General features: G+C 36.3%; 1 protein-coding gene across 6 annotated transcripts in view; it reads right to left on the bottom strand.

Annotated features, from left to right (window-relative positions):
* The window catches only part of EZH2 (enhancer of zeste 2 polycomb repressive complex 2 subunit), a 29,627-nt gene extending 21,177 nt beyond the window's left edge, over positions 1 to 8,450 (bottom strand). The window contains exons 1-6 of one of the 6 annotated variants that reach the window (XM_059471008.1): positions 8,331 to 8,450; positions 7,714 to 7,842; positions 4,791 to 4,907; positions 3,258 to 3,396; positions 906 to 1,049; positions 269 to 371 (exon numbers count right to left, since the gene is read on the bottom strand). In XM_059471008.1, the coding sequence (XP_059326991.1) occupies positions 269 to 371; positions 906 to 1,049; positions 3,258 to 3,396; positions 4,791 to 4,907; positions 7,714 to 7,842; positions 8,331 to 8,447 (749 nt within the window). In that variant the 5' untranslated portion in view covers positions 8,448 to 8,450. The remainder of the gene's footprint in view (positions 1 to 268; positions 372 to 905; positions 1,050 to 3,257; positions 3,397 to 4,790; positions 4,908 to 7,713; positions 7,843 to 8,330) is intronic. The other 5 variants (XM_059471015.1, XM_059471023.1, XM_059471039.1 and 2 more) reach the window with 5 other exon arrangements.
* Between the last annotated feature and the right edge of the window lie 17,642 nt (positions 8,451 to 26,092).

Genomic DNA, 26,092 nt, shown 5'->3' with positions numbered 1-26,092 from the left:
AAAAATAACAGATTATTAGAGACATATAAGCACCCACTGTTCAATATTTTAAAGGGAAGGCTAATAAACAAAACTTCTGTATTGTTTGACCTGGGGGAAAGAGCCAAATCCCTTTCAGTGTCACCTGCAGAAGTTACATAAATGCCACAGAACGAGCTGCAAGGGGAACCATTCCTAATCAACCAATATTTACTGAAGGATTTATTTTATAAGGAATCTTTGAATCATAAAGCAACACAGCAATATACTGTAAGAAATACATTCTTACTTCTCTTTCAATTCTTCTGCTGTACCCTTGTCTGGAAACATTGAGGAAATGGCTTCAAATATCTTGTCAGAAGGAAATCTCCGAGGTGGGTGGGTTTCTTTCTCTGTCAAGGAAGCAAAAAATTTGGAAAACAAAAAAAATATATTTCTGCTTCTTTGCTACCTCAAGAAGGTGTTCACCAACATTCTAATGTAAAAAGGAAATAAAGATTTTTATTTACAAATCACTTACAATTTTAACTGTGTTAAGTGATCTTTCCTGATGAGAAAAATCTACTAGTAAAATTCGGAGAAACCATTATTTCACCAGCAGATGGAGATGGAAATTCAGAACTCTGCCTGCTTTAGAATAATGATACATCATTTTCTGAGGAGTACCAAAGCATTTATTAGACAGATACCTGACTGATTTTGGGTGCATTTGACTGTCTCAGTATGCCAATGAACAAAAATTGGCAAAAGTGCCTCTCATGGTGTTCTCAATAGAAATTTTGAACTAAATGACAAAGGAAATTATGAAAATTATGCTACTTTACACCTTAAACCTTATCACATAGGAAGATGGGTTTGAACAAATTTATTGAGTGGTTAAACAAAATGTTTTGGGTTTCATTTCTAAAGTCTGCAGATAGACATACCCATCCTGTTACCTTCCCGATCTTTTTGCTTGTCATCTCTTTCATCAGGATTGTCATCTCCATCATCATCATCTTCATCATCACTATATTGACCAAGGGCATTGACCAACTCAACAAATATTTCATCATTGATAAATCCACATTCTGAAATCCAGCAAAAGTGGGAATAAACAAAAAACACAAAGTGTATATCAGGTATTTTTAATACTCCCTACATTTTAATTAAACTAAGGCAAAGGCTGTCATTTATGAAAAGCAATTTCATAGTTTTCCCCTCTTAAATAGCAGTGTATAAACCAAGACCAGTTAAAAAAAGCTCATTATTCATTCCTTAGACTAACAAGAGGGAATGAAAGAAGAAAAATTATCACTTTTTTTTTCCCAACTCCATGTGCTCCGTACATATATAAAGCTCTCTTCCTTGTAAGATAAAAAAATACTACCAGCTACATTATTTAAGAGATGTTATGCCAGAATCCCAGTTCCAACATGGTTAGGGTTAAGCCAGTCTGGAAATGCATGCTAACAGTCTATAAACTAATCCTTAGTCAGCTAAGGAATCTCCAGAGAGATTTTTGGTTGATTGTTCCTTAGCATCTACTTCCCACAATAGACCCCCCCTGACTGGGTGATAAAAAAAGAATACATTTATATACAAAAACTTCAAGAGAAAACTGAATTTTATATATCTATTTATTAGATTATATTCTGCATATATCTATTTATTAGATTATATTCTGTTTTGACATTCAGATTGCAAAACAGATTAAACAATAAAGCATTTCTGTACAAAGGAAAAATCATAGTTAGTGCTGACAAGAGACTATTTTTACAAAAAAAAAAAAAAGGCAACAAACATGAACTGTGTGGGAACTGTAGTGCTTATTACCGTCCTTTTGAACCTGGACTGGGTTTGCATGTCAAAATAACTTGACAGAAAATAAGACTTTTATTACTATGAAGACAATGAAAATACCATGCAGATGTTTTAAACAGACTCTTAATATACAGACACAGCTTAGTATAAATTGTCTCCCAAAAGTGCAATTACAGAGCTAGTTTAGAATTCTGACTCTTACATGGGAATGTCTCTGGATTACAGATTCCCACAGTATTTACATTTAATTACAGTCGCACAATAGTAGTTATTGGGAGACTTCTTTTAGTCTCTTTACCTCTAACATATTTTACATATTTTGGAGAACCCATAATAACAGTAATTGCCATCATAAACTTGCATCTCAGGATGCTCAAACAGGATTAATTTTAAAGCTAAACTCCTTTAATAATAAATTAAATCAATAATAGAAGACATTTAGTAGTAATGTCATCATTTTGACATAACCAGTGCTCTGACAGGGAAATCAGCAATCAGGAAATGTTTAAAAAAATCCAAAGGCCAAAACCCATGAAACATTCCATGTTTTTTATGAAATACAAAGGCACTAGCTATACTGAGGACATTAACAAGTCTAGTAGGGCTGAGTAGCATTTATTATTGAATCACAGGTTTAACTTCATGAATGGTACACAATCAACTCAAAAAGTGTGGTTCTTTTTCTCAAATGCATCAGCATTAACAGGAATATGATTCATTTTAAGAAGTTATTCTCTGTTTGAGAGAAGGGTAGAGTGTGTGGGTAATATCTCTGAGAAGGGGGAATCACAGTAGTCAAAAGAAGGCTCTACAAGGGAAGTTGAGGCTTGTATAAGCCAGTTCTGAGGGAGCCCAGAGCAAGTGAAAAGTCACCACCTCACTGAGACTTTAGCAAAGTGAGGGACAGATATTACACTGCAGGTAGCCCAGCTCCCACACAGGAGAACAGATAAACTACACCTCAGAATAAATACATGTAATACTTCTGTACCAACAGAAGGATACAATTTTGCTCTATAAGCTGATTTACAGAGAGGGGGTTTTTAAATAGCTAGCAAGTTCCTTAAAGAAAAGAAGGAAATAAAACCCCACAAACCTACAAGAGGTTACTCTGTTGAATCACATTTGCAAATGTTGTCATTATCAGAGTTTTGCATAATCATCCTGCCACTTTCTGCTAAGCAGGATACATACATACATCACAATATCATATTCCAATGCTCTGAGCACAAAACTGAATACCAACAATCACTGTATGGCATAAGGAAAAAGTTAATGTGCTTAATTTCTCCACACTACTGCTTAAAACTTTTCAGCCTAATGAAAATGCAGAACAAAACATTTAAATAAGGAAGCCTGTTATACTCAATGTTTACACAATACAGTAGTATCTCTACAACTTCTGCAACAATCACACATCAGGCCTTAAGCAACACTATAGCAATAATTTATATAGGAAGAAATGATTAGTATACCTGAGTGTTTGGGCTCACCTCTGTCTCCATGCACTTTCCCATCATAATTCTTGATCAGTTCTTCAATAAAAGTACCATCCTGGTCAAGCACTTCATCTCCCATATATGGAATGTTATGTAAAACAGTTTCATCCTCTACCTAGGAACAATAGTGATAATCAAACCACTTTAAATTGTGTTGTCAAGTGACCATTTCTGCGTTGTTTTTCACTATCTAGAGGAATCTGCCTACAACAGTAAAATAGCTTCACTGCTTTAGCACATTTACCATTAACTAGAAAAACAAAACAAAACTTTCAATGACTTTCAACAATTTTTTGCATTCTTGGTGGCTGGCTCAAAATATTAACACTAGCTCCTAATCTTAAGGTTAGCAGAGCGTTTCCAAGAAGTTTCTAATATGGAAACTCATTAAGTTATCTGGCTTTGAGAAGCTTGCATTTGGTAAATTCATTTCTCCTCTCTCAGTTCTAAATTACAGTAATGTAGTAAGGCACAATGGGAACCACCCTTTCATTCTTTAGCCAGAGAAAAGAAAATATGGTACAAAAAGACTCTAAATTAAAGTTGCCTAAAGAGCAAACAGAGAAACATGCCTGAAAATTTAATCTGAACTCCACTGTCCCTTTTCTTGACAGCATATAGACTAAATGCATTAACACTCCCATGTTTTATCAATAGAATTTATGAACTTTGATACTCAGCTGCATCTTCCAATACTACAAAAGAACCTTCTATTGTTAAAAAAATTAATTTTCCTGCTGATCATGACTCTGTACCCATCCAAAATATCCAAACACTACTGAATTGAAAGCAAGGAGAAAAAGGTGTGAAAAAAAACTGTATGTACACTGACAAAAAAACTGTTGTTTAAACCACTTCATAATAATTATTACCAAAATAACTAGTCAGCAAAGGTGGTCACATACAAAATAGTGTGACAAAGACTTGCAATAAGCTAAGCTTTTCAAAAAGTCAAATACCTATATCAGAAATCTAATGCTATGGCTTCTGCACACAGTGAAATTAATCTGAAAAAAAAAAAAAGGCATACTCAGATATGAGAATGACCAAGATTGGGGGGACTATTTCAGAACTTAGTTCCCTTTATTCCATAATAATTACTATTCTGTTACAAATATGTTGGCTGATTGCCTTACAGTAAAGCATTCATATCCATCAGAAAACACTTCTCACTACACTAATTTGATACGTTCAAATAAAACTACATTTGTTAATGGCCACAAAAGACAATAGGTCACCTGAATTAAATAAACTTTTTTACAGCAAAGATAAATAAACTTTAAAGCAAGATTTTGGAGATACTTAGGTACATTGAGGACAGAGATTCAATTGGCAAAGTTACCTTTCTATTTATTTTATTTAGAGGAGCTTATTTCTGATGATTACTGCCCTATTAGCAATACCTCAAGTAGGGAGGGTAATTAGCAATAGATTTAGCTGGCATACTTCTAAAATTAACACCTCCCTTTTCTCCATACCTTTCTTATCCCTACACTTGTTTAAACTTACCATAAAGTTCTGTTGAAGGGGAGACCAAGAGTACATTATAGGCACAGAAGCAACAGCATTGAGAGTCTTCAGTGGGATGACTTGTTTTGGAAAATCAATGTCACTGGTAACAGAGCACTGAAATAAGAAGTTGAAGTTACACTTACATAGCAACGTCAGGAAAAAACCAAACAAATATAAATCATAGAACACTCTACAATGTACAAAATTCAAAGAGTTTCTCAAAATGAGCCATATCAACCTTTGAAAAATACATCCATTTTTCAAGACATAATAGGAAAAATGGTTTTAGCAAGAGAAAAGAACCTCAATAATTATTTCTACGTCAATACATTCATTAATAGATCATGATGGCATTCTTCCACTTATTATTAAGTGGTTGTGATAGTATTTTACTCAGACTATTCGACCTACAATACAAATTAGGTTTGGTATCTCAAAACAGATTTAGTACCTGTTGCTGCTGCTACACTGATGTTAGTGTATTCATTCAGACCATCTGAGGGGCAAGTGAATTCCCCTGGCTTCAGGTCAATACACTGCAGAAATCATGTATTATTTATGTTATAAAAATAAATAAGATTTTACTTTAATGCTAGCAAGACACCTTATATAAATAAAAACTCCATATGTCTTTTTAATTCCTGCCTTGTTTCCCAATTATTGTCTGTTTATCCTATCCTCAAGTCTTTCATTATGCTCACTGCTTGTAAAGGAAAAATGAAAATTAATTCTTTGTATGTAACTCTGGATACATCAATGAATTTTTCAGCTACAGGACTTCTGTTTTGGATATTCAGAGATTTATGTAGCCTTCAAAGGATAAACAATCCATAGAAATACAGACAACAATTAGGTTATTCTTGCATCTAATAATCAACGGCTAACAAATATAGATCAACTTTTCTCAAATACTTGGACTGCAGTATGAAGAGCTCTGGGAAAAAAGTTACAAGTAAAAGCAGACAGGAAGAGAAAAAGCTTGGGGAAGTACAACAGAGAAGATTTGGAGGTAGGTAAAACAAAGTTTAGAACAGCTATCATAGCTACCTGAAAGGAAAAAAGGAAGTGGAGACAAAAGATCTTTCTCCTTTCCAGAAAGGAAAGATGAACAGAGCTTCACATTTCTAAAGAAATACACAAAGTAATGTAACAAACAATATACAGAGACAGTACCCCGGCAGAATGACACAAGCCAGATTTATTTCTTTTCTTTTTAATCTGCAGCAAATGAAATTAGATTTCTGCTGTGTATATTAATATTCTAGACACCATCCTATGCTACTGCTTCGTTCCCATTTCAGGTTAATGTTTAATTTTCTAGCTAGCAGCCACCTAGCATATTTTTCATGTATTTTTAAAGCAAAATACAAAAGTAGAGAATTAATTACTTTTATCTTTGGAACTAGAAGTCTCAGGCTGACAATGGGCTACATCAAAGTGCCTCAGTTTCATACTAAGCCTCAGTTACACTGCTCTGTTGTCCTGGTATGGAACTCAGGTTGATGTCTGGTGGGCCTGCACAGGGCATGTGGTGGTCTCCACTTGATGCTGACTGTCACTGTCACCAGCAATGCCCTGCACTCTTCACCAAACACAGGAAGGCTCTCACACAACCTTTCTATTTCTAGCCAGTGTCTTACACAACTCTGAAGAAATTCAGTATATTAAGAAAAGAAGATTTTAAAGTAATATTTTAAAGTCCTCAGCATTTTTTCATCTCACTTCTCTCACTATAAATTATGGCAACCTTAAATGAAGCATTAGAGTTCTGATTCATGAGACAGAGACTGGATTGAATGTAGTAATTAGTGTGCTCTATCAATACAGGCAGGAAATTAACATAAAGAATAGTGAACACCACGCTTGAAAGAAAAGAAAAAAGAAAAAGGAACAACCTTCTACTAACAAAAAAAAAGTGAAAATTGGATGTGTACCTGTGTCAATTATTATCAGTTCTGATTCCACACAATAGCTACAGAGCTGTACATGAGCAATTGCATATTCAAGCACATTTAAAAGATAACACACCAAGGTCCTCTCCTTGCATTTGAACATGCATGCACACAAATGCACCTCTGTGACACACTCCCACTCCCCAGTTCTCCACTGAAATTTTAAGGAAAAGAAACTGCAAATTTATTTGCAGATGAAGTTCTTTGGTTTGCTTTTTTTAACCTATTCACAGAAAAGTCTTTTCATTCTCATCCTACTGAAAAGAATTCGTTTTTTAGATTATTACAAACATCTTTAAACTTTTTAAGTGTGAAGAAGTGCCTAAAGAGCAACTTAAAAATAAGGTAAATTAAGCTAGCATGAATATAGAGAGCTGGAATGCCTTTAATCACTGCTGAAGCTACCACAACACAGAACACAATCCTGAGTAACAAGCTCTAGGACGACTCTGCTTGACCAGGAAAGCTGCACTGGATGACATCCAGTGGTCCCTTTCAACCTCACCAATTCTGTGGAAACCATTTTAGGTTTAGGCATTTAGCTCAAATTATGCCACAACTATGGAAATGCTTTTCCCAAATTTAGCACCCAGTCTGCTTGTGCAACACAAAAATTCATTAATCTAACTCCAACAGGAGCAAGAGTAAACTCCCAGTACCACAGAGACAGAACAGTTTTATTAAAGGATGCTGAGGTATGGTCCAATCATTATCAGAAGTAAAGAAGTTTCACTTTTTTGTGTCATTCAAAGCCAGGTAGCCTGCTACATATTTATTCCTTTGTGGAAGTCATATGATCAAAGTACACAACAAATAAATCCTTTAAGACACTCATACGAAACACATTGAGCTGCCAAGTCATATCATGCTGAAAAAAAAAATATAAAGAACAGCCAACTTTGCAGTAATAAAATGAAAACGTGCTAACAACCTTGTAAGTGGAATTACCACAACACATGTTAACCAACCTCCCTGGTCCCGCGCAATGAGCTCACAGAAGTCATGATGTGGACAGGCTGTATCCTACGTTGTTTCCATTCTTGATTTAAGATTTCAGTTCTTTCCAGTATCTTCTGACGATTAGAATTAAACATACTCTAAAAATTAACCACAACATTATAAATAAATCAAAGACTCTAAATTCATCTGCTAGCATCTTAAGGCATTCTGACATTTAACCAGACACATTAAGACAAACAAAAGTGCTCAAAACATACAAATTTAGTTTAAAATCAGTGAAGTTCAATACAGTTCATTATCTCTTTCTTCAATTCGTACCATGTTCTCACAACTAGAGAGTAACACATTTAGCATAGAACTAAATTCTAAATTTGAAAGAGTATGCAGCTAAAGAAGTTGCCATATTAGCTCTCCACAACCTCTTCTGATACTTAACATTCCTGACCCAATCACATATAAATGTATCATACATGTTTATAAGACCACAGAGTGAAGACAAGCTCTCAGTAGGTTGACAATTAGTCAATGAAATTGTTATAGCAAGTGTTAACTGTAGGACACATACTACAGAAAATAATCAATACTTGTAAAACTTAATAAGCAATAGAAGCAAAAGATAAAGTACCTTTACTTCATCGGCACGTCGGAACCTCTTGAGCTGCCTCAGTCTCATATATTCTGATTTTACACGTTTTCTCCAACAAATTGGTCCCTTCTCAGATTTTTTTCCGGTTTGACCCATGATTATCCTACAAGAAACACCAGCATGTTTGTATGACCAAATCTGACACCACTGCTTACAGAAATTAGATAGGAAAGCAACATTCCTTTCATATCTTTCCTATCTAATTCCTTTCAATCACACACTTGCAATACCATCCCAATCCAAGAGAAAAAAAGGAAAACATATCTAAGTGATAGGCACCAGAAAACAGTAATTTTCATTGCAAATCAGTAGACCCTTCACATTTGCACTTCTAATGCCTCTATACAAAAAGGTATCTGATGGATTTAAAAGGGTGAAGGGGAACAAATCCAGATTCCAAGCAGCCTTGTAAATTAACTTCTGGAGAACCATGTTCACAGCAGACAAACCTTGTCCTCCTCGCAGGAAGGGTCGTCTTTACTGAGACACCAACTCCTACAACAGACTTCTGGAGTTGACCTCAAGTACAGAGGTACCAAGGAGTACTCAGTCCCCCCCAGTCAGCCACTCAAGCATGAAAAAATTGTAGAAATTCAGGCAACGAGTTCTGAAACAGCCAGAATAAGAGACTTTGCTCTTTTCTCAAGTATTCTACAAGACCACAAGCTGCCCACTGATTCCACTTTACTGATCACCCTCCTAGTGCCAAGTGGTTCATTTTTACATTACAGGACTGTTGGCAATGAAGTTGTATTTTTATGTTATAATCCAAATGCCTTGCTAGAATATGCCAATCTGCTCCGTATTTTTCAAAATCAAGGACCGTATGCTACAGCTATGCTGGCAATGACTATTTTGACAGCATCCTGAAACCAAACCACTACATCAAAGACTGGCTTCTTCTCAAGAGCTGCATTGTAAAACCTACAATATTTCACTGAATAGCTCAAAATATCATTCACATGGACTGAAAGGCTGAACCATCCGGTTGCCCAGGGCTAAAACATTCTCAAACAAGCATGATCAGTTTGGGCAGAAACAATTCCAGCCCTTCTAGTTATCAAGGCATGTCAACATGAACAGAGGTGTCATCTTTGGCCTCAAATGCAATGCCCAGTGCTACCTTCATGGCACACACTAGAGCTCCCCTAACAGTCATAAGCACTGCTTTGTCCAAGTTACTGGAAGCTCACTGCTCTATCTTCAGCAGTTCTGTAGAGGTCAGAGTTGAGTTCTACCAGACTTCATGATGATGATGAGAGGGAGAATACAGAACCTGTTTATTCTCAAGACTATGCATTCATTTACAGTGAACAAAAAGGTAGTAAGTCTATAAAAGCCTGAACCCATTTTCATGAAAGACTGAATAAGATTTAAACTAATATTTTGCAAGAAAAAATGCTGGGGTTTTAGATTTAGGATGAAAAAATAATTGACAAACAGATAGCAGAATTCCAACCCAAATAATGGAAAACATCCTTTGAGGAAAGAAGACGCAGGATACAAATAATTACGTGATGCACCTGACTAGACAGAGGGTGAGGACATTTATCTCACCACGGGGAGATAAATCTAGAACAAAGCATCAAACAGAGTTATCCTGCTTCCATGCACAAGACAGCAAGTAAAAATCACCTGTACCTCATTCACCACAAACCTAGCGGTTACAAAAGATAAAAAAATAAAATTATACTTAAAAAAATAATCCTAGGCCATTCATGTTTGAACACAGACAAGATAATCAGTGATTCAAAGTGCACTATGATACTGATTAAAGAGCAGCATAAAAGCATTATGAAGTATAGAAAAAACACTGAATCATATACTAAACTAGGCAAAGATACTGAAAAACAACCCGTTAACTGGAAATAAATTAGACATCGAATAAGTACCATTAAATAACAGACAACCTCAATTTGTAACAGTACAGAACATCAAAATTGCTTGAGTTAAGATTTAGCCAAAAGACATGGAAAAAACATCAATGAACTCAAAAGATAAATGAAAGCTCAGCTGATGATACTGAAATAATACAGGCCATAAAACTGAAATACAAATTACATTTACTTACTCTAATACTGCCCCAACCACAGCTCTTCTTATTCTAGTTTCCTGGATAATAACAAACAGACAAACCCAACAGAATTTCCATCTTTCTTTCACACAACTTAAGTACAGTCCCAAGAAGACCTGAGAGAAATACAACCCCATTTAAAAAAACAAAACCAATCTATTCACTTTCCCAGTAATGAACATCATTGCTACCTGTTGTATTAAAATGGTAACCAAATAATACTTATTAAGATTTGTACTTCCTTTCAAAACAGCCTAACTTACACTCAGGTTATTCATCTGAAAACAAACATAACTTTTAAGAATACTCTCCTCTTGCACTAGTTTCAAGTTGGTATCTGGGGTAGAGCACAGAAAACCTAATGGTCAAGGCACCAAATAACATGTGATAGAAAATGAAAAAATCTGCACTGTTGCTGACATCAAGCTACAGGAAGGAAAAGTTCTCCTACATAAAGCCAAAATGTTAATGTGCAACAGTCAGTGGGATATACATTATACATTAAAGTCCAATGTGTATAAACAAATTGGAAATTACATCTTAAATGGTAAGTACATATTAAGAGAAAAAGCACTTGGTGGAAAGGAAGCATATGCACAGAGAGTATAGAAAAATGATATCTAGGGGGGAAAAAAGTGTCTTGGATGCATGTTTGTAAAAAATTGGATTCAGGGATTCAGGGATTGTCAATATTAATATATTACCGGTCTCTGAGCAGCAGAGAACCAAGTGAACCGTGTTTGTATGTTTTTGGCAGTCTAACATAACCAAAGTAGAATTACTGTGTTGCTAACACATGTACTGTGGTAGGAGACAATTGGTTTTGTGTCCCAAATCTCAGAAGAAAATACAGAATAAAAATAAACCAAGGCAGGGGGCAGGGCAGGAAGAGCATATTCACAGAGTTAATTCTCATGCTGCTATTGATAATCTTCACATTAGGACTACAGACAAATGCCATCAATGATTTCTCACATCAGTTCAAAGGTTGTCCCCAAAACTTTAAATTTAAGAAGCTAGACCTGAGAAACAGGGATAAGAAGTTTCACAGGCAAGGATAGCCAGTGTTGGGGAACAAAAACCAAGAAATATGAAAGCAGGGTGCTATACCTACTTCCCATCCCCAAAAGCAAAAGTAATTTGGAGAATTAAAAGACTTCAGGGAAACACCAACAATCTCTGGGGCAAGTTCAGGGTTGTAGATGCTGTCTCAAGCCCACTAGTGGTCTGCTTGCCTAGAGCCTGCGTGCAAGACGAACCTCTCCCAAATCACTTTCTTGTGCACATAAACACCATTGGAACTGGTGAAACTACTCTGAACTGGAACAGACTACACCATTCCCACTTTGCTAGGTAAGACAAAAGCCTTTCACATTTTCCTTAAACTACACTGTGTGGGAGTCCCAGCTAGGACTGCAGAGCAGAGAAGCTAGTGAATGTTAAGATCAATTTGTCAGAACTAGCCAACTTTCCACATAAAGTTTCAGAATACTCCCTACGGGAGCCGAAGTGGCACAAGCTAAATCCCATCTGTCTGAGAATAGTTAAGTCTGTCTAAAGACAGCACAGTTTGAAACAGTTTCCATTTAATAAATAAAACATGATACTGATTATCTTAGTGCAATGGTCTGACTCTGAGAGCCCTTAGGCCTTGTCCCTCTTCTCCGTTCCCATTTCCCCTTCTGAATCCCATCAGTTGTTTGTATTGTTTTAAAATCTTATTCTTTCCCAATTTTTTTAAATCCTTTTGATTAAAATGGTCCAGAGAAACCATCTAACCACCAAAGAGCCAAGTCCTGAGAAGTTCTATCCAAAAAAAAGAAAAGAAAAAAACTATGTAGCAGCCAAGTAAGTTTTATGGGCAGAGTATTGCCTCTGCAGAAGAGATACAAAGAAAGCAAGCACAACTCCACAGCAGTGATACTGTTTCTAGAGAAAGCTCTTCTCCCAAAGTGCTCCATGACTTCCATGCACAACCTCAGCTAACCCGGACAGATCTCACCTGGCATCGCTCACAGTAAGGAGGGAAACACTGCCATAACTCCCTGGACCCTCTCTGCAGAAGAGAGAATGCTGTGGGCTGTCTCATTCCAACTGGAAAATCACCCCAATGCCATGACAAAAAAGGAGAGAATTATACTAACAAGAGGACCAATGCTATTCCAGACCCCCACAATGTACAAAATATAACAATTGTTCTCTTAAGGAGAACAATAAGGGGGTACTAGGAATGAGACTTATTAAAGCCAGCTAAACACAAATTTAAAAGAAAAACCTACAAGAAAATAGAAACAAAGACATAGGTGTTCTTTTCAGTTTCTACTCATACTTGCATAGCTGGAAATGAAAAGCAAAAAAACGGCAGCATCCTAAAGCATATACATTTGTTTTTTAAAGAAACCCTGCTGAGCATTTCATAATTCTGTACAAGACCCACATCTTTACAGTAAGTTTTTAAGAAAATTCATGCCTATAAGCTTAAATCAGGCAACCTTTACTTTCAGCAGACAAATTGTGTACAATACATCTAGGATTCACAATGAGACAAAGAAGTGTAGAACAATTTCAGCTCAAATTGCTCCTGTTTTGCCTACAGAACATAGAAATAGCCTTATTTAAAAACAACGTCCTATTTTTCTTTGATCATTTTGGCAATATCCATCAGTGACAGACAAGCACACAGATAATTCTCTAAATTAGGCAGTCTATTCAAACAGTCATACAGCTGTCAAAAACTATATTTAAGCTCCTCTGGCTACCATGCCAAATTTCAGGAAAAAAGATAAATTAATGAAAAATTTCAACTAAGAAGCATGGGAGAACAAATGAGGGGGCCTGCCCTTTTAAAAGAACACTATTAGTTTGTAATTGTGCTTAATATTACACAGTATTTTAAACTGTAGGAATATTACATTATCTTCCCACTACTCAGGATCCCTATTTGGAGATATTTATGAATCAAAACATATTTTGCACAGTACAGTATAATTTACAAGTTCTTTTTTGTGAATTAATCTACACTCATAAGGTTATTTACATACTTTAAATATATGGTAATATAATACAGTACTTCAGAGCACTCTTAAGCACCAGTTTCAGTGCAGGAGGTGAGGGGACACTGAGGTTGGAGGAGAACATAAAACCCAGTGGAGAAACTGTATTTGAAATCTGATGCAAATAGAATAATGAATTAAGTAATTATGGGGTTGTTTGATGCCTGGAGTAATGAAGGTATAAAATAATTCAGATGGGGCATGGGCAGGCAGGGGAGAAGTACTGTTTCTATCTCCCACAAAGCCAAAAGCATCCACACTCAGAAGCTGAGGTCCAAAGGAATGTATTTAAGTGCAGGACCCAGCCCAATGGATGACACCACAGTGCTGCTTCATCTCCCTTCCAGCTCTCCTTTGGCACTGCCCACTGGAGCCCTGTGTACAGTGACCTACTGCCACTGGCTGGAAAAGCCTGCACTGGCTCCAGGAGCTGGCATTTCAAATGCTACACCCTTACTCACTTAGAGTCAACACTATATCATGAAGGTCCTCACAAAGTAACTTCCTCAGCAGCACTGGCACCTCACCATCATCCCACCCTTCCTAACTCTTTATTTTTCACCCCAGTACAGCTCATTAACTCGAGACAACTGACTAAGGATAAACAAAAACTCACGATTGCACTTGTTTTCAGAAACACAGATGAGTTTCACGATCCCATGCACAGCTGTGGCATCCTCTGCACAACTGTAAAGCAGGAAGAATTTTAGAGAAAATCAGGCCAACAGTAGAGAAAAAATAGAGCAGGCAGTGAAACCACAAACGGGCACTGGTTTCATACATCAGCGTGCTCTGGAGTGGCAGGCATGCTCTTTAGCTGTAAGCTGTTATCAGATCCAGACAGCATACAAGTCTTTCAGCCTGAGCTTATGCAATCTTACTAATGGACAAATTATTATATAATAAACCCTACCTGAAGCCAATACATAACTCTTTCAAGCAACTAAAGAACGTAAAGGGAAAAAAAACAAACCAAAGAAAACCAACCACACCCCATCACACCCTTCTACGCTTATTCACAAACCAGAAAAAATTTTTACTTGGGCAGCAGAATTTAGGACATTTGGGTTGATTTTTCACATTCAACCCAAAAACGCAGAATTTTAGCAACAGAAGGGATTAACAACATTTTTCCACAAGCCTGCAGAAAAATTCAGTACTTGCTAGAAAAAAGGAAAAAATCCAAATACCCCCATTAAGAATGCATTTCAAGTATCAAAATTCAATGAGTTAAAGCTTAAGACTTGAAGTTTTTAACTTTACCAAACCACCTCATAAAGTACTAATATAATCTTTTGTTACAGGATTTTACACAGCACAACACAATAAAATGATTGTTCAAATGCAGCTAACTATTTTTCAGATATGTTAAACTAAATTTTACTGCTTAGAAACTTACAAATTTCCTTTTAGTATTCTGTTTCAAGTACCCTAAATGCCAAAACAAGATAATACAGTCCATGAAGCTATCCTAAATCTTTCCAGAGTAAACAGTTTCCAACACTCTAACTACATCTACCAAGCACCTGAAAAAAAAAAAAAAAAAAAAAAAAACCAATAAACCACATGCATATAGCCAGACTTAAAAAAAAAAAAAAAAAAAAAACAAAAACTAACTTGAAAATAAATTATAAATTAATGCTTTAATCTACCAGATCTGTCTTCTACATTTATATCAAACTTTTTTAATAGCACAGCGAGATTCATAGAAAAAAAATACGTTCAAATCCCAATATTCTTTTTTTGGATTAAATAAGAAAAACTGTTCAGTTGTGATTTCAGAGCTGCTAAGTCTTTCCACATTAAGTTATGCAAGCTGTAGGTGGGTGAGGGGGAAATGACACTCACAGAAACTCAAAGGGCTTTTTACCCGTGCTATTACAGCAAACACAAAAAAAGATATGACCAGAAGTTTTATAGTTGCCACTCTACTTTCTGGATTTTCTAAAGCAAAACAAAACATGGTTTTCTTTCAAACTTATCTATGTAAAATACCACATTCTCATTTCCATGGGAAGAAAAATATTCCCAAGGCCACTGTCAACTTGGGTATTTCAGAGCCCAAACTAGACCAACTAAGAAAAATCTCTGAAATACAACATAGGAAGGATTAATACAGTTTATTAATAAATATTTTATAAAAATAACTACAGCACATTTAATCTTTTACAGAAATAATCAGAGAAATAGATGGGAGTAAACTGTAGTGTGTTTTCACTATTTTATATCACAGAAATGTGGTATTTTAAGTCTGTAGTACAGTTCAACCTATTTTTAAATAGGAAATACTTAAATATGCTTATGTATTAAATTTATATCATGTTGCTATTCCATATGCTGAAGTACTATGTCATTAAAGGCAGTTTAAATTTCAAGAAATAACTTACATCAAATGCTACCACCATCAGTTCAACTTCCTCAAATGCTATTTGGTGTCAGTTTGACCTGGAAAAGACATCATCTGTCCACTGTATCAATGGTCACTCATTGCAACTTCTACACAGCCTTCTCTGCTGTGAGTGCTTAAGTGCTTATGATTCTGTAATCAAACTAGGTCAGGCAGGGGAAAAAAAAATCTGTCTGAACAGTCCAGAAAATGAGCATACTTGGTTTTTAAATACATTTTTCCAACAAAACCAGCTCCACATGCTGGTTTGTTCAGCAGCCACGGATTTGTTCAATGTGTTCAAGCCATGAATCTTTGAATCCACACGAGGGACAGAGGGGCAACATAGGGGCAGAAACAAGATGCAAGGAACTAAAACAGGAGAGGGCAACAGCTCAGGCTTCAACACAAGCGTTTGTGAAACCATGCCATCCCTCTGATACTCAGTTTTACTGGGACAGAAAAATTACTCTTAAAAAACAGAAACAGGAAGCATTTATTAAGCCATCCATGCCAGCTGTGCCACTCTTTGGGCAGATAAAGGCCAGCAGCTTGTACCTGCCTACAAAGGCTTAACCAGTACAGGTTCTCTTTGGGAGTATCTAAAAGAAAAGGATCAGTTAACTGACCTAAGCAGGTAACTCCAAACATTTCATCTCATTTTCCTCACTCTGACAGACATCAGTGGTTGTGGATGGTGTAGGTTAACAAAGCACTCATGATCGGTTCTGACAAGATCACACGTTCTGCAAGAATGTTCTTGATCACTCAGGAGATGGAAACTTCTACAGGCTATTATCAAAGACAAAACTATTAACTAACTAATCTGATGGAAGGAGGAGAACATCAACAGCCTCAGATGTACCAATGCCAACCCCAAACTGAGGAACAATGACTGTGTGAAAATTCAGAATATTTCCTTTTTCCTCCTCAAATTAGCAGAAAACCCCCGGCTTGCAAGCAGAATTAAAAACCTGTTCTGCAGCATGGGTAACAACCACATCCAAGACATTTTAGTGTCAGCCCTCACACCAACACAGACTGATGCTGGCTATAGGCTTTCCAGGTAATATGGCAGCTCCAAAAGCAGGTGGTCTGCTGCTATAAATAGTCCTGCTTTTATTATAAGCAGTCTCATTACAAGTAAGCTCCTATTATTGTGACAGCTATTTATTTGTAATTACTATTTGCAACACTAAAATACACTTCAGTTAGTAGAATCCCTTTTACAATACCCTGTCACTACAATATTGTGGGGTTATGTACCACCAACCTGAATTTTTTGCCTCCACTGAAATTGCTGTTAAATCCAAGGCCAGTGTACTTTTTCCTTCCTGTATAAACAATGGTTACTAGCTTATTAGTAATTACCTAACAGAATTTCACTTTGAAGAACAACTAAGTTTAGTTTCCAAGCAAAACTAAACAGCACATACACTTATACATACACTTACCTGTTTGCTTTTGGAAGCTGGTAACAAATACATCCTAGTGTACTGCTCAACTAGAAGCAGAAAAGGAAGTGGGATCTTAAAATGGCATTTATTTCCTCTCTTCATTGTCTGTCTACACTACCTCAGCATCTCAGACAGATTTTACATAGCAAATATGGTAATTTGATTGTGCTGATCAGTTACTTAAAATTACCTATTTTCTGCTATCAAAAGCACAGTTTTCTAACTGGACCAAAGCTGTTCATGCTGGCATCATAAATATCCAAACTGGCAAGGAAGAAGTGGAACCATGAAACCAGAGTCAAGGGAAAGCAGAAAAAAACCTCTCCTCTTCAAAGCAAGCAAACCATTCCAACATATCATCCACTTGTCTTAGACTAGAACATTTATCTTCCACACCATGTAAAATATATCATTCACACTGGGTAGTTTTTTGTTCTTTACAGCACTTTGCACAATCAACGCAGTTAATGTGTTAACTACTTCTGCAGGAGTAGCTTTCAAGAAGCTGCTTCCTGCTATCTCGATCAACGAAAGATTGCTCTGAAAAGATGTAGTCAGTGGCAAACAATAGCAGCTAGCTTGTCTACATCACTTGCCAGTGCAAGACAGATGAAAAGCTAGTGTAGGTTCCTTCAATTGTGTTCTGCCACATACATTCCACATCCCACTACAGCCACTCAACGAGTATTAGCACAAGGCAAAGGCTTCAAGGCACATTCTATTTATTCCTACAAATATTCTTTCAGAATATCACATGTAAGCTCCCCAAACTCCTGAGCACACTCTTAAGAATGTGTCATGCTTCTGTCTGTTTCTGGGCCTTATCAAAATTGAACAAGTCACTCCAAGAATTTCAACCACTACATAATGGAATTAACTCCCTGGATAACTTGCTTTCCTACACAAATCAGAGCTAAACCCAGACAATCACAGAATTTGAGCACCGTTCTAACTCTTCTACTGAAACATGCTAATCTATGCTAAAATGAAAATACAAGAGACAACAGACAGGACTCAGCAAGGGATTTCATTTTAATATAGCAAGAAAATTCTTCCCGGTGAGTGTGGTCCAGCATAGAAATGTATTAAACAGAGGTGTCAGAATCTCCACTCTTGAAAACATTTTAAAAGTGGTCTGGAAAATATTATTTCAGAGGACTTCTAGATCTAAGACCATTCTTAGACCATCTAAGATCTTAGATCTTAGACCATCTAAGACAAGTCAATATACCTCTCAGCTGGGCCCACCATCTCAAAACCAGGACCACACTATTTCTAAAGCTCATGCCAGGGAGTTTGTTTGCCTCTTAAATTTCAGTTAATATTCAAAAGATGAAAACAATGAGCACTAACACTCTCAGTATTTCAATCTGTTACAGACACAATGTGAAAAACACTACCATTAAAGGAACAATAATTTGTGAATTAAAATGCTTAAGAGCTTAATTAGACTAAACTCTTGGGTTTGGTGTACAATCACTGATTCTTATAATCAGTAGAAACATTAGTCTCCTGTAAAAACTCCATCAATTAGCTAGTTCACACACTCCTTCCCACTACTATTCCATGTGTTGGTTCATTTCAAAGATGCCTTATCTGGTTAACAGTACAGTTAGAACTTTCAGCTCTCTCTCTGAAACTGTAATTTAAAAAGATTGGAAAACGCTTCACTAATTAAGAAAGCAGTCTAACTAGAATGCTTAAACTGAACATTATGTTTAAAATAAATAAAAGACCACATATAAGGGCTGTAATTTTCAAATTAGTTGTGTTCATATCCTAATGGGGTTCTGCTTCTCTTACAGACCAATCTTTGTGCCTTTGAAGTGTCACTTTTTTTTAGACCTTTTACTTTCTGCCATTTAAGTGACTACAGCCTTAGTTTTCACTTGACATACTTAAGATCAGAAGGCTGATCTCTACCCTGGTATAGTAAATGGTTGGTTGTCTTCTGGTTCAGGGTTTGTTTTGGCTTTTTTCCACATTTTTTTCTCCTTAAACATATTCTAGAAGAAATCACTAAGTAAGTCAAGTGGTAGACACATTCACAATAAGCAACTATTCTATGATTTGCTTCCCCAAAATATGTTGAAATGTGTGCCACCTCAATTATTTCTTCCCAAACACAGTGTTTTCTGGGGCCTTGTTACTACCCCACTATCTCTTTAAGTTAATAGCCACCAATTCATATTTCAGGATACTAATGAGATGATTTCCTGTACCTTTTGAGTAAGAATTTCAGCTAATTTTAAAACAGGCTTATAGAAAAAAAAATCCCCATTTTGTGGCAATTTCACACCTGGTCATGACACGCTACCTTCATCTATGATACACAAAATTACTATGCACAGCCTTTTCTCTTACAGCTATGTACAAGTGGCTATCTCAGTGAACTAAGAGTACAGTTTCATGGCATATTTAATCCAATTAAACTACTTATTTGCAGTAGTACTGCCATGAAACTAACTTATTAACTATGTTAATGACTATATTTTTACTTGCAGGATTATTTCCCAAACCAAAACTAGTTACCACTGGAGGGGTTATTAAAATATTATAACGTAGGTAATACCTTGAATCTGAGCTAAGCAGCATGTCAGAATTTCCTCTAAATGGTTGATTTTTAGCCTTCTTGTGATAACAAGGCTGATGAACCCTTCTGCATACATACTCTACAAGAACTTCTGATGCAAATGGTAAACATGAATCAAATGTGACATGGTTTACTGTCCACTAAGTTACATATATGTTCTGCAACAGTTTCATGAAGGACTACAAGTGCTCTGGCATAATGAAAAACTTCAGCATGGACATATATTCTATGAAAAATAAAAACCTTAAAGAGATTGGGAAAGTCATTAAAAAGCAAATTACTAGGGAGAAACACCGCTTAGGGCTGCAGACACTGATGTGCCAACAGAGAGCAGCCCCTACCAAGCAATGCCACTGCAGCCAACCACCATTCCAAAGACTCGCTGTCACTGCTCTCTGCTCCAGCATGCAACACAATTACATACAGCAGTTTACAGCAGCTACAATCCTGCACTGTACACCTAGATGTTGCTAGAGAATGCTCCTCTCTTAGATATTAGCTCAGATTTGGTAGGAGCACCTGTTTGCCCTCCACGTATTTAACTCCTGACTTAGGCTTGCCTAGATCATAACACATACTTTCCTTCACCAATTACTCTTTCCAGTCTGTTTTTAACAGTTGAAGTAATCTCTCCAAACACAGCTCCTCATTACTGCCCAAACATATCAGACAAAACCTGCCAGCTTTGACTTTCAAGCATCACCCCTACTTTATGCTGGCATTGCTACAAAAAGAAGCCCTTTTACTTGCACCTGTGCTATCATTTCCCTCCTGACAGCAGGAGCGTTTTTGCAGCCATTGACAGAGGCAAGAAAGTTCTCTGGCTGAAAATATCTTGCTGCTTTTGACTGCAGAAAGTGAGCATCCAGCCATTCTGGCCCCACCTAAGGACACTGAGCCATGGCCTTAGGCCTTCCAATTTTCAGCTCCTTGTGACAGTACTAAATGCCTACGTCTGCAGATCAGTTTCTGGATGTGCTCAGTTCATACCACTTATTTTTGTAAGTGCTCTCCTCACCTATTAAATCAGAGTAGTTCAGTTTTACTGACACACAAGACAGGAGGGAAACATGTCAGCTCGAGGGCTCACAGAATTCACATTTTCCTCAGTGATGCTCCCCATCTGATTTTTTTTTAATTATAAATGTTAGTTTGCCTGCTACAGCATTTTGTTTCCTGCTTTCTCCCCTAACACAGTTTAACACTATGTTGCATTAAAATCCTCTCAGGAGTTTCTGTCATTACTATATACTGACCAGGCAGATACTAAAAACTCCTTCAGACAAGGAAGAAAGAAAGGAAAGAATGAAGCGTCAATAAGCTCTTGGATATTAAATAGAAAGAAATGGTCCTTCACTCCCTATTGCTTCCTGGAAAAACATGAAAAATCTTAATTTATCTTCTTGCTCTTTTTAACTGAGAATCTTCTATTTTTCTGCATTAGAAAACTAATAAAGCAAAGCAACTGCCAGTATTCAACACCCCTTACTCTATCTGCCAGCATGTTAAAAACTTTGCAGCTCAGAGTTTACAAGTAACTCTTGATCTTCCAGAAGCATTTCAGAAAATAATCAAATTCATGTTCCTTAACATACAAAATAATCTTAAACAATCTGCTTCAGAAATTCAAATAACAATCATTAAGAAAACCCACAAGAACTCATCTGATCGTGACAAAACCCCCAACAATTTTGAAAGTTTTTGTAACTAATTATAGGTTGACTAAACATGAAGTGCCTGAGCAAGATCCCACAACAGCACTGGTCTAGAAATCAAGCTTATTTCAGATTTTCTCTGAGACAAGGAAGAAGAGCATCAATTTGATGACTTCTTTTTCCAAATAGCACACTGCCTTCAGATTTATTTTGACATTATCTCATTTTGTGGGAGTTCTTCATTTAGAACATTTACTCTTTAAGAAATGCTGGTATGGATTCTTCCCAGTTTCATTCTCTTCAGTAAAGAAAAACAAAAATGTTATGTCTGTTTATAAGAAAACAAGATTTCAATACAAATAATTAGTTTTTCAATACATTTCCCTAAATAAATCCAACAGCAGAATACAAAAAGTAACAGAACATAATTTGTTTTCAGATAGTCCTTAAAAGAAAAGCATAAATCCGTACTGGAGTGTTCTATCTGTATAAGCAAGCCTGCAACTTTCAAAGCTATTCTTCCCTTCAAAAAAATCTTTCTGTGTCCCCACTTCAGGATTTAGAGAAGTAAAAACAGACATTAAATCATTACTGAATACCACTTAAAGAGTAAGAATAACCCATTTAAAAGAAAAAAACTTCTGAATTCCCTCCATTACCACTTTCTTCCAGCGTATTTCAACATTTGATACTTTTAGAAAAATACCGGTTTGGAAATAAAAACAAGAAGTTCAAGTACTTGTCCACTCGGGTGGGGGGAGGGGAAAGAGAAAACAGGGAGACCATAACCAAATATTTTATATTAAAGACTGAACCAAATTGGCAGTAAGATATCTCACTTCACTTTGGGCAACGTGAGCCTTACACCATGCACCAGGTAATGCAACTACTTGCTTTTCACTTGGATATCTGCATCTATAAATATTTCTAACATTTGCATGGATGAGTAAGATTATTTGGCCCAAAAAACAAATAAAACATTTTACAACTCCAAGCAGCACCGCAGCAACAAAAAGTTTCAAGCCCAAATTTGATCATATTTTTTACAAGTCACAATTAAAACCACCCCACGTTCCTCACAGCAAACCAAGCCTGGCTATTTGTCAGGAGAAAGAGTTTTTATGTATAAAACTTGAGCTTCACCTTTGAGTTGCTCAAATGCATACCTCCAGAATTTCTCTTTTCACACTCATTCACAGACACCCAGAGGAGTTAGATGACTCCCACACACATTCCAATTAACCTCTGTTGCCTAACACCTCCAACTCTTAAAAATTTAGCTTTTTGATATCCTGGATAAATCTGGCAGAAAAAGTAACACTTGCTAGGAACACTTAAGACATGTCTCCACAGGCAAAATAATTTATGATGAGAATTTGAAGAGCATAGTCTATTCCACCTGAACTTGTTTTGTGGACACACCTTTTGTACTCTATAAACTAAAATACCCACAGGTTCTTCTGTTCAACCCATACTTGCAAAAGCAACACGCACACACCACAGGAAAAACCCTGATGCACAACAATTCGGGTTCAATAGTTATTCCATACTCCTTCCCTGTTTAGGCAAATAGCCTAAAAGCTTAACTTTGAAAGACATTAAACTTCCACGTACACAGAATTTACTGTAGAGCAGTCTGGCAAATTGAAGCTGAACTAGTATTTGCTATTTGCCTATATAATTCCAAAACGAGCTTCAAATGATGAAAGTAACCGTAAGAGTTATTTTAAAAACAATAATTTAAAATTTCCCAAAATAACTGGGTTTAATGTATGGCATTCTTATTCTGTAAGGTATACAGCAATAAATCCACCTGCACATTATATTAGATGTTGCTTAAAAAGGAAAAAAACCCACAGATACTACTTTTCCAGAAGCTTGACTTAAAACAGAAAATGAATTAGAAACAGTTTATCTTGGAAAAAAACACAGAAAAAAGGTAAAAGGAAGAAAACCCAACATGCAACCCCCAAAACCTCCACCACCCTTCAGTGAAAAAGAAAACATCTCCCTTAGGCTGTGGAAGAGAACTGCAAATACTAACTAAGGTCTTGGGACCTTATATCTCCCCACTTCAAAGCAACCATGTACATACATTGTTTTATTCTTAACCTAGTTTAACCACCATGAATAGTTAAACTAGGTTAAGAATAAAACAATGTCTGTCGACCTCTTCCTCCAGTACTTACTGGATTTAGCTTTGCACTAAACAGACTGGTAATAAATACTCACTAGAAACGTGGCACAAACTAGTGGCCATACAACAGGAAGAAGTTATCACAAAGGACACAATTTACACTGTCCTGGTTATATACTGTAACACTAAAAAAGAGACAACAATACCGACTTCAATCCTTTAATTTGCCATGGTACAGTTCCACAGGTAAATCAAGTCTCTGTAACACACATCCATACGACTTCTTACAGAAGCAGCAAAATTAATTCCAGCTCTAGAATTTTTGCTTATTAGTAAAAACGAAATCAGACTACACACCAAAAATATAAAGTTTGCCAGATCCACTCATGCTAAGAAACACAGAAAGGAAACCAGCACACATTTTAAAAAAATTAAAATTATATATGAGTTATAAGATTTGAGTTTCCTTCCTTTCAAATACTTTGTTTCTTTAAATTACATCTGATAGCTTTGGGATTTAAACCGAACATGCAGGCTGTGAATAGAGAATGCATGGCAGGAAAAACTGAACTAACCATGTAAAAGGCAGAATGGAAAGGAGCCAGATACAACAAATAACTGACAAGGGAAATAGGCCTGGTTCTAGATCAAAAAACAATTTAAAAATATAATGAAATCATACCCTCCTGTAAAGATTTATTTTCAGTTCATATCCAAAAAGGCCTAGGATGTGAACTGCAATTTGTACTACTTTGCTGGCATAATTACACACACAATGTTATTCAAGCAGGTACCATATGTATATACAAAAAAAGAAAACTAATAGCAAATTCTGGAGTATTCTGTAATTGTGTATCAAGGAAGTCTTTATTTGCACACAGTAAGACACCAGTTTTACCTCATTTGCTAATGAAATCACATATATATACCCCAATTAGAAGCTTTGGAAGTACTACATCACATTTTCAAGCAAATGACAACACTGTGCTGATCCCCTCACATCGTTACACTGTTATTTTTATCCACAGCATTCAGATCACGCACAGTATGTATCTAAATGTCCAAATGGCCTTCTTACTTTAAGAGTACTACTGATTTTACCACTAGATAGGAAGCAGAGAATGCATTATAAATCATGCCAAGTCAACAGCAGTTTTTACAAACAGAGCAGAGGCACAATAAACGAAAAATCTTATGTCCAAGCTTCAGCCAGGTAGTCAAAAGCTTTCTTAAATAAGAGCATGACCCACACTAATTTGACGGTGAGTGTTGTTTGGTTATTGGGTTTTTTTTTGTGGACACAGCAAGGACATTAATAGACATCCTCTTCTCTCCCAATATTTTAAAATTGCAATCAATTTACAAACCTGCGGCTAAATAATTATATATTTTTTAATTCCTTTATTTTTTAGTATTTTTAAGAAAGCTTAATTTGTCAATTTTATATGCAAATTACACCTTTCACTCTTCTTCTTAATAGTTGCCTCAAGTTTAGTAGTGTTACTTTACCTTTTAATTCAGAACCAAGTCCACAGCCTGACTCAATCTTAGTGGAAATCTACGTGTATAACCAAACTGCCTATTACTATCAGTTACAGAAAGCAGCATGTTTTCTAAAACTTCCCTGTTTCTTGCTTGGAGCACAATAGAACCGTCTCTCAATAAATTTTATTTTTAGTTTTACCTCATCCATAAATAGACCTACACACTATCATCCCAAAGTCTTTAACTGATCTCTGTGAGAACAGATAGAATACCTGCTTAGTAATTCTGTACATTGTTTTCCTTTTAATCTTTAGCTCAACAAAACCCTTGGGCATATACTCAGCTAAAAAATAAACCTGAGCTTTTGACTAACTTGTAACAAGTGTTGTCACCATTCCCCTGTGAAGCACCCCTCTCTTTTCTGCATACAATTCATACAAGGTTTTGCTGGTTTGGGTACATTTTATACAAGATTTTAGTTTGCCTCACTGTTCTCCTCGCAGACATAGAGCTACTTTAACTAAAATGATTCCTTAAACTATGTCAGTGCAGGAGTAATTCATGCATTTAAAGACTGACTTAGCCACTCCAGAACAGTTGTACAAGTCATACACTTAGGTGTTAAATGTGTAGATACATTTATAGAGAGATACATTTACAGATGCTGTCTTCAATCAGACACCACCTCAACAGGCCCAGCACAGCTCTCCATGGACCTTGCTGACGGAAGGAACAGAAGGCTGGAAGCAGCTTCAACTTTAAAATAAACCTCCTGTTACTGTCCTACAGCTCCTGATAACAGTGGTCTCATTTGTTAATGTAAGTGTTATGCAAACGCCTCCATCAAATCATTAAGAATTGTATTTACCATATGCATTTCCTTCACTCTTTAAAATATCAG

The sequence above is a fragment of the Ammospiza nelsoni genome, chromosome 1, assembly GCF_027579445.1.
Source record: "Ammospiza nelsoni isolate bAmmNel1 chromosome 1, bAmmNel1.pri, whole genome shotgun sequence".
Taxonomy (NCBI): Eukaryota; Metazoa; Chordata; class Aves; order Passeriformes; family Passerellidae; genus Ammospiza; species Ammospiza nelsoni.
This window is presented reverse-complemented; position numbering and strand designations above follow the sequence as displayed.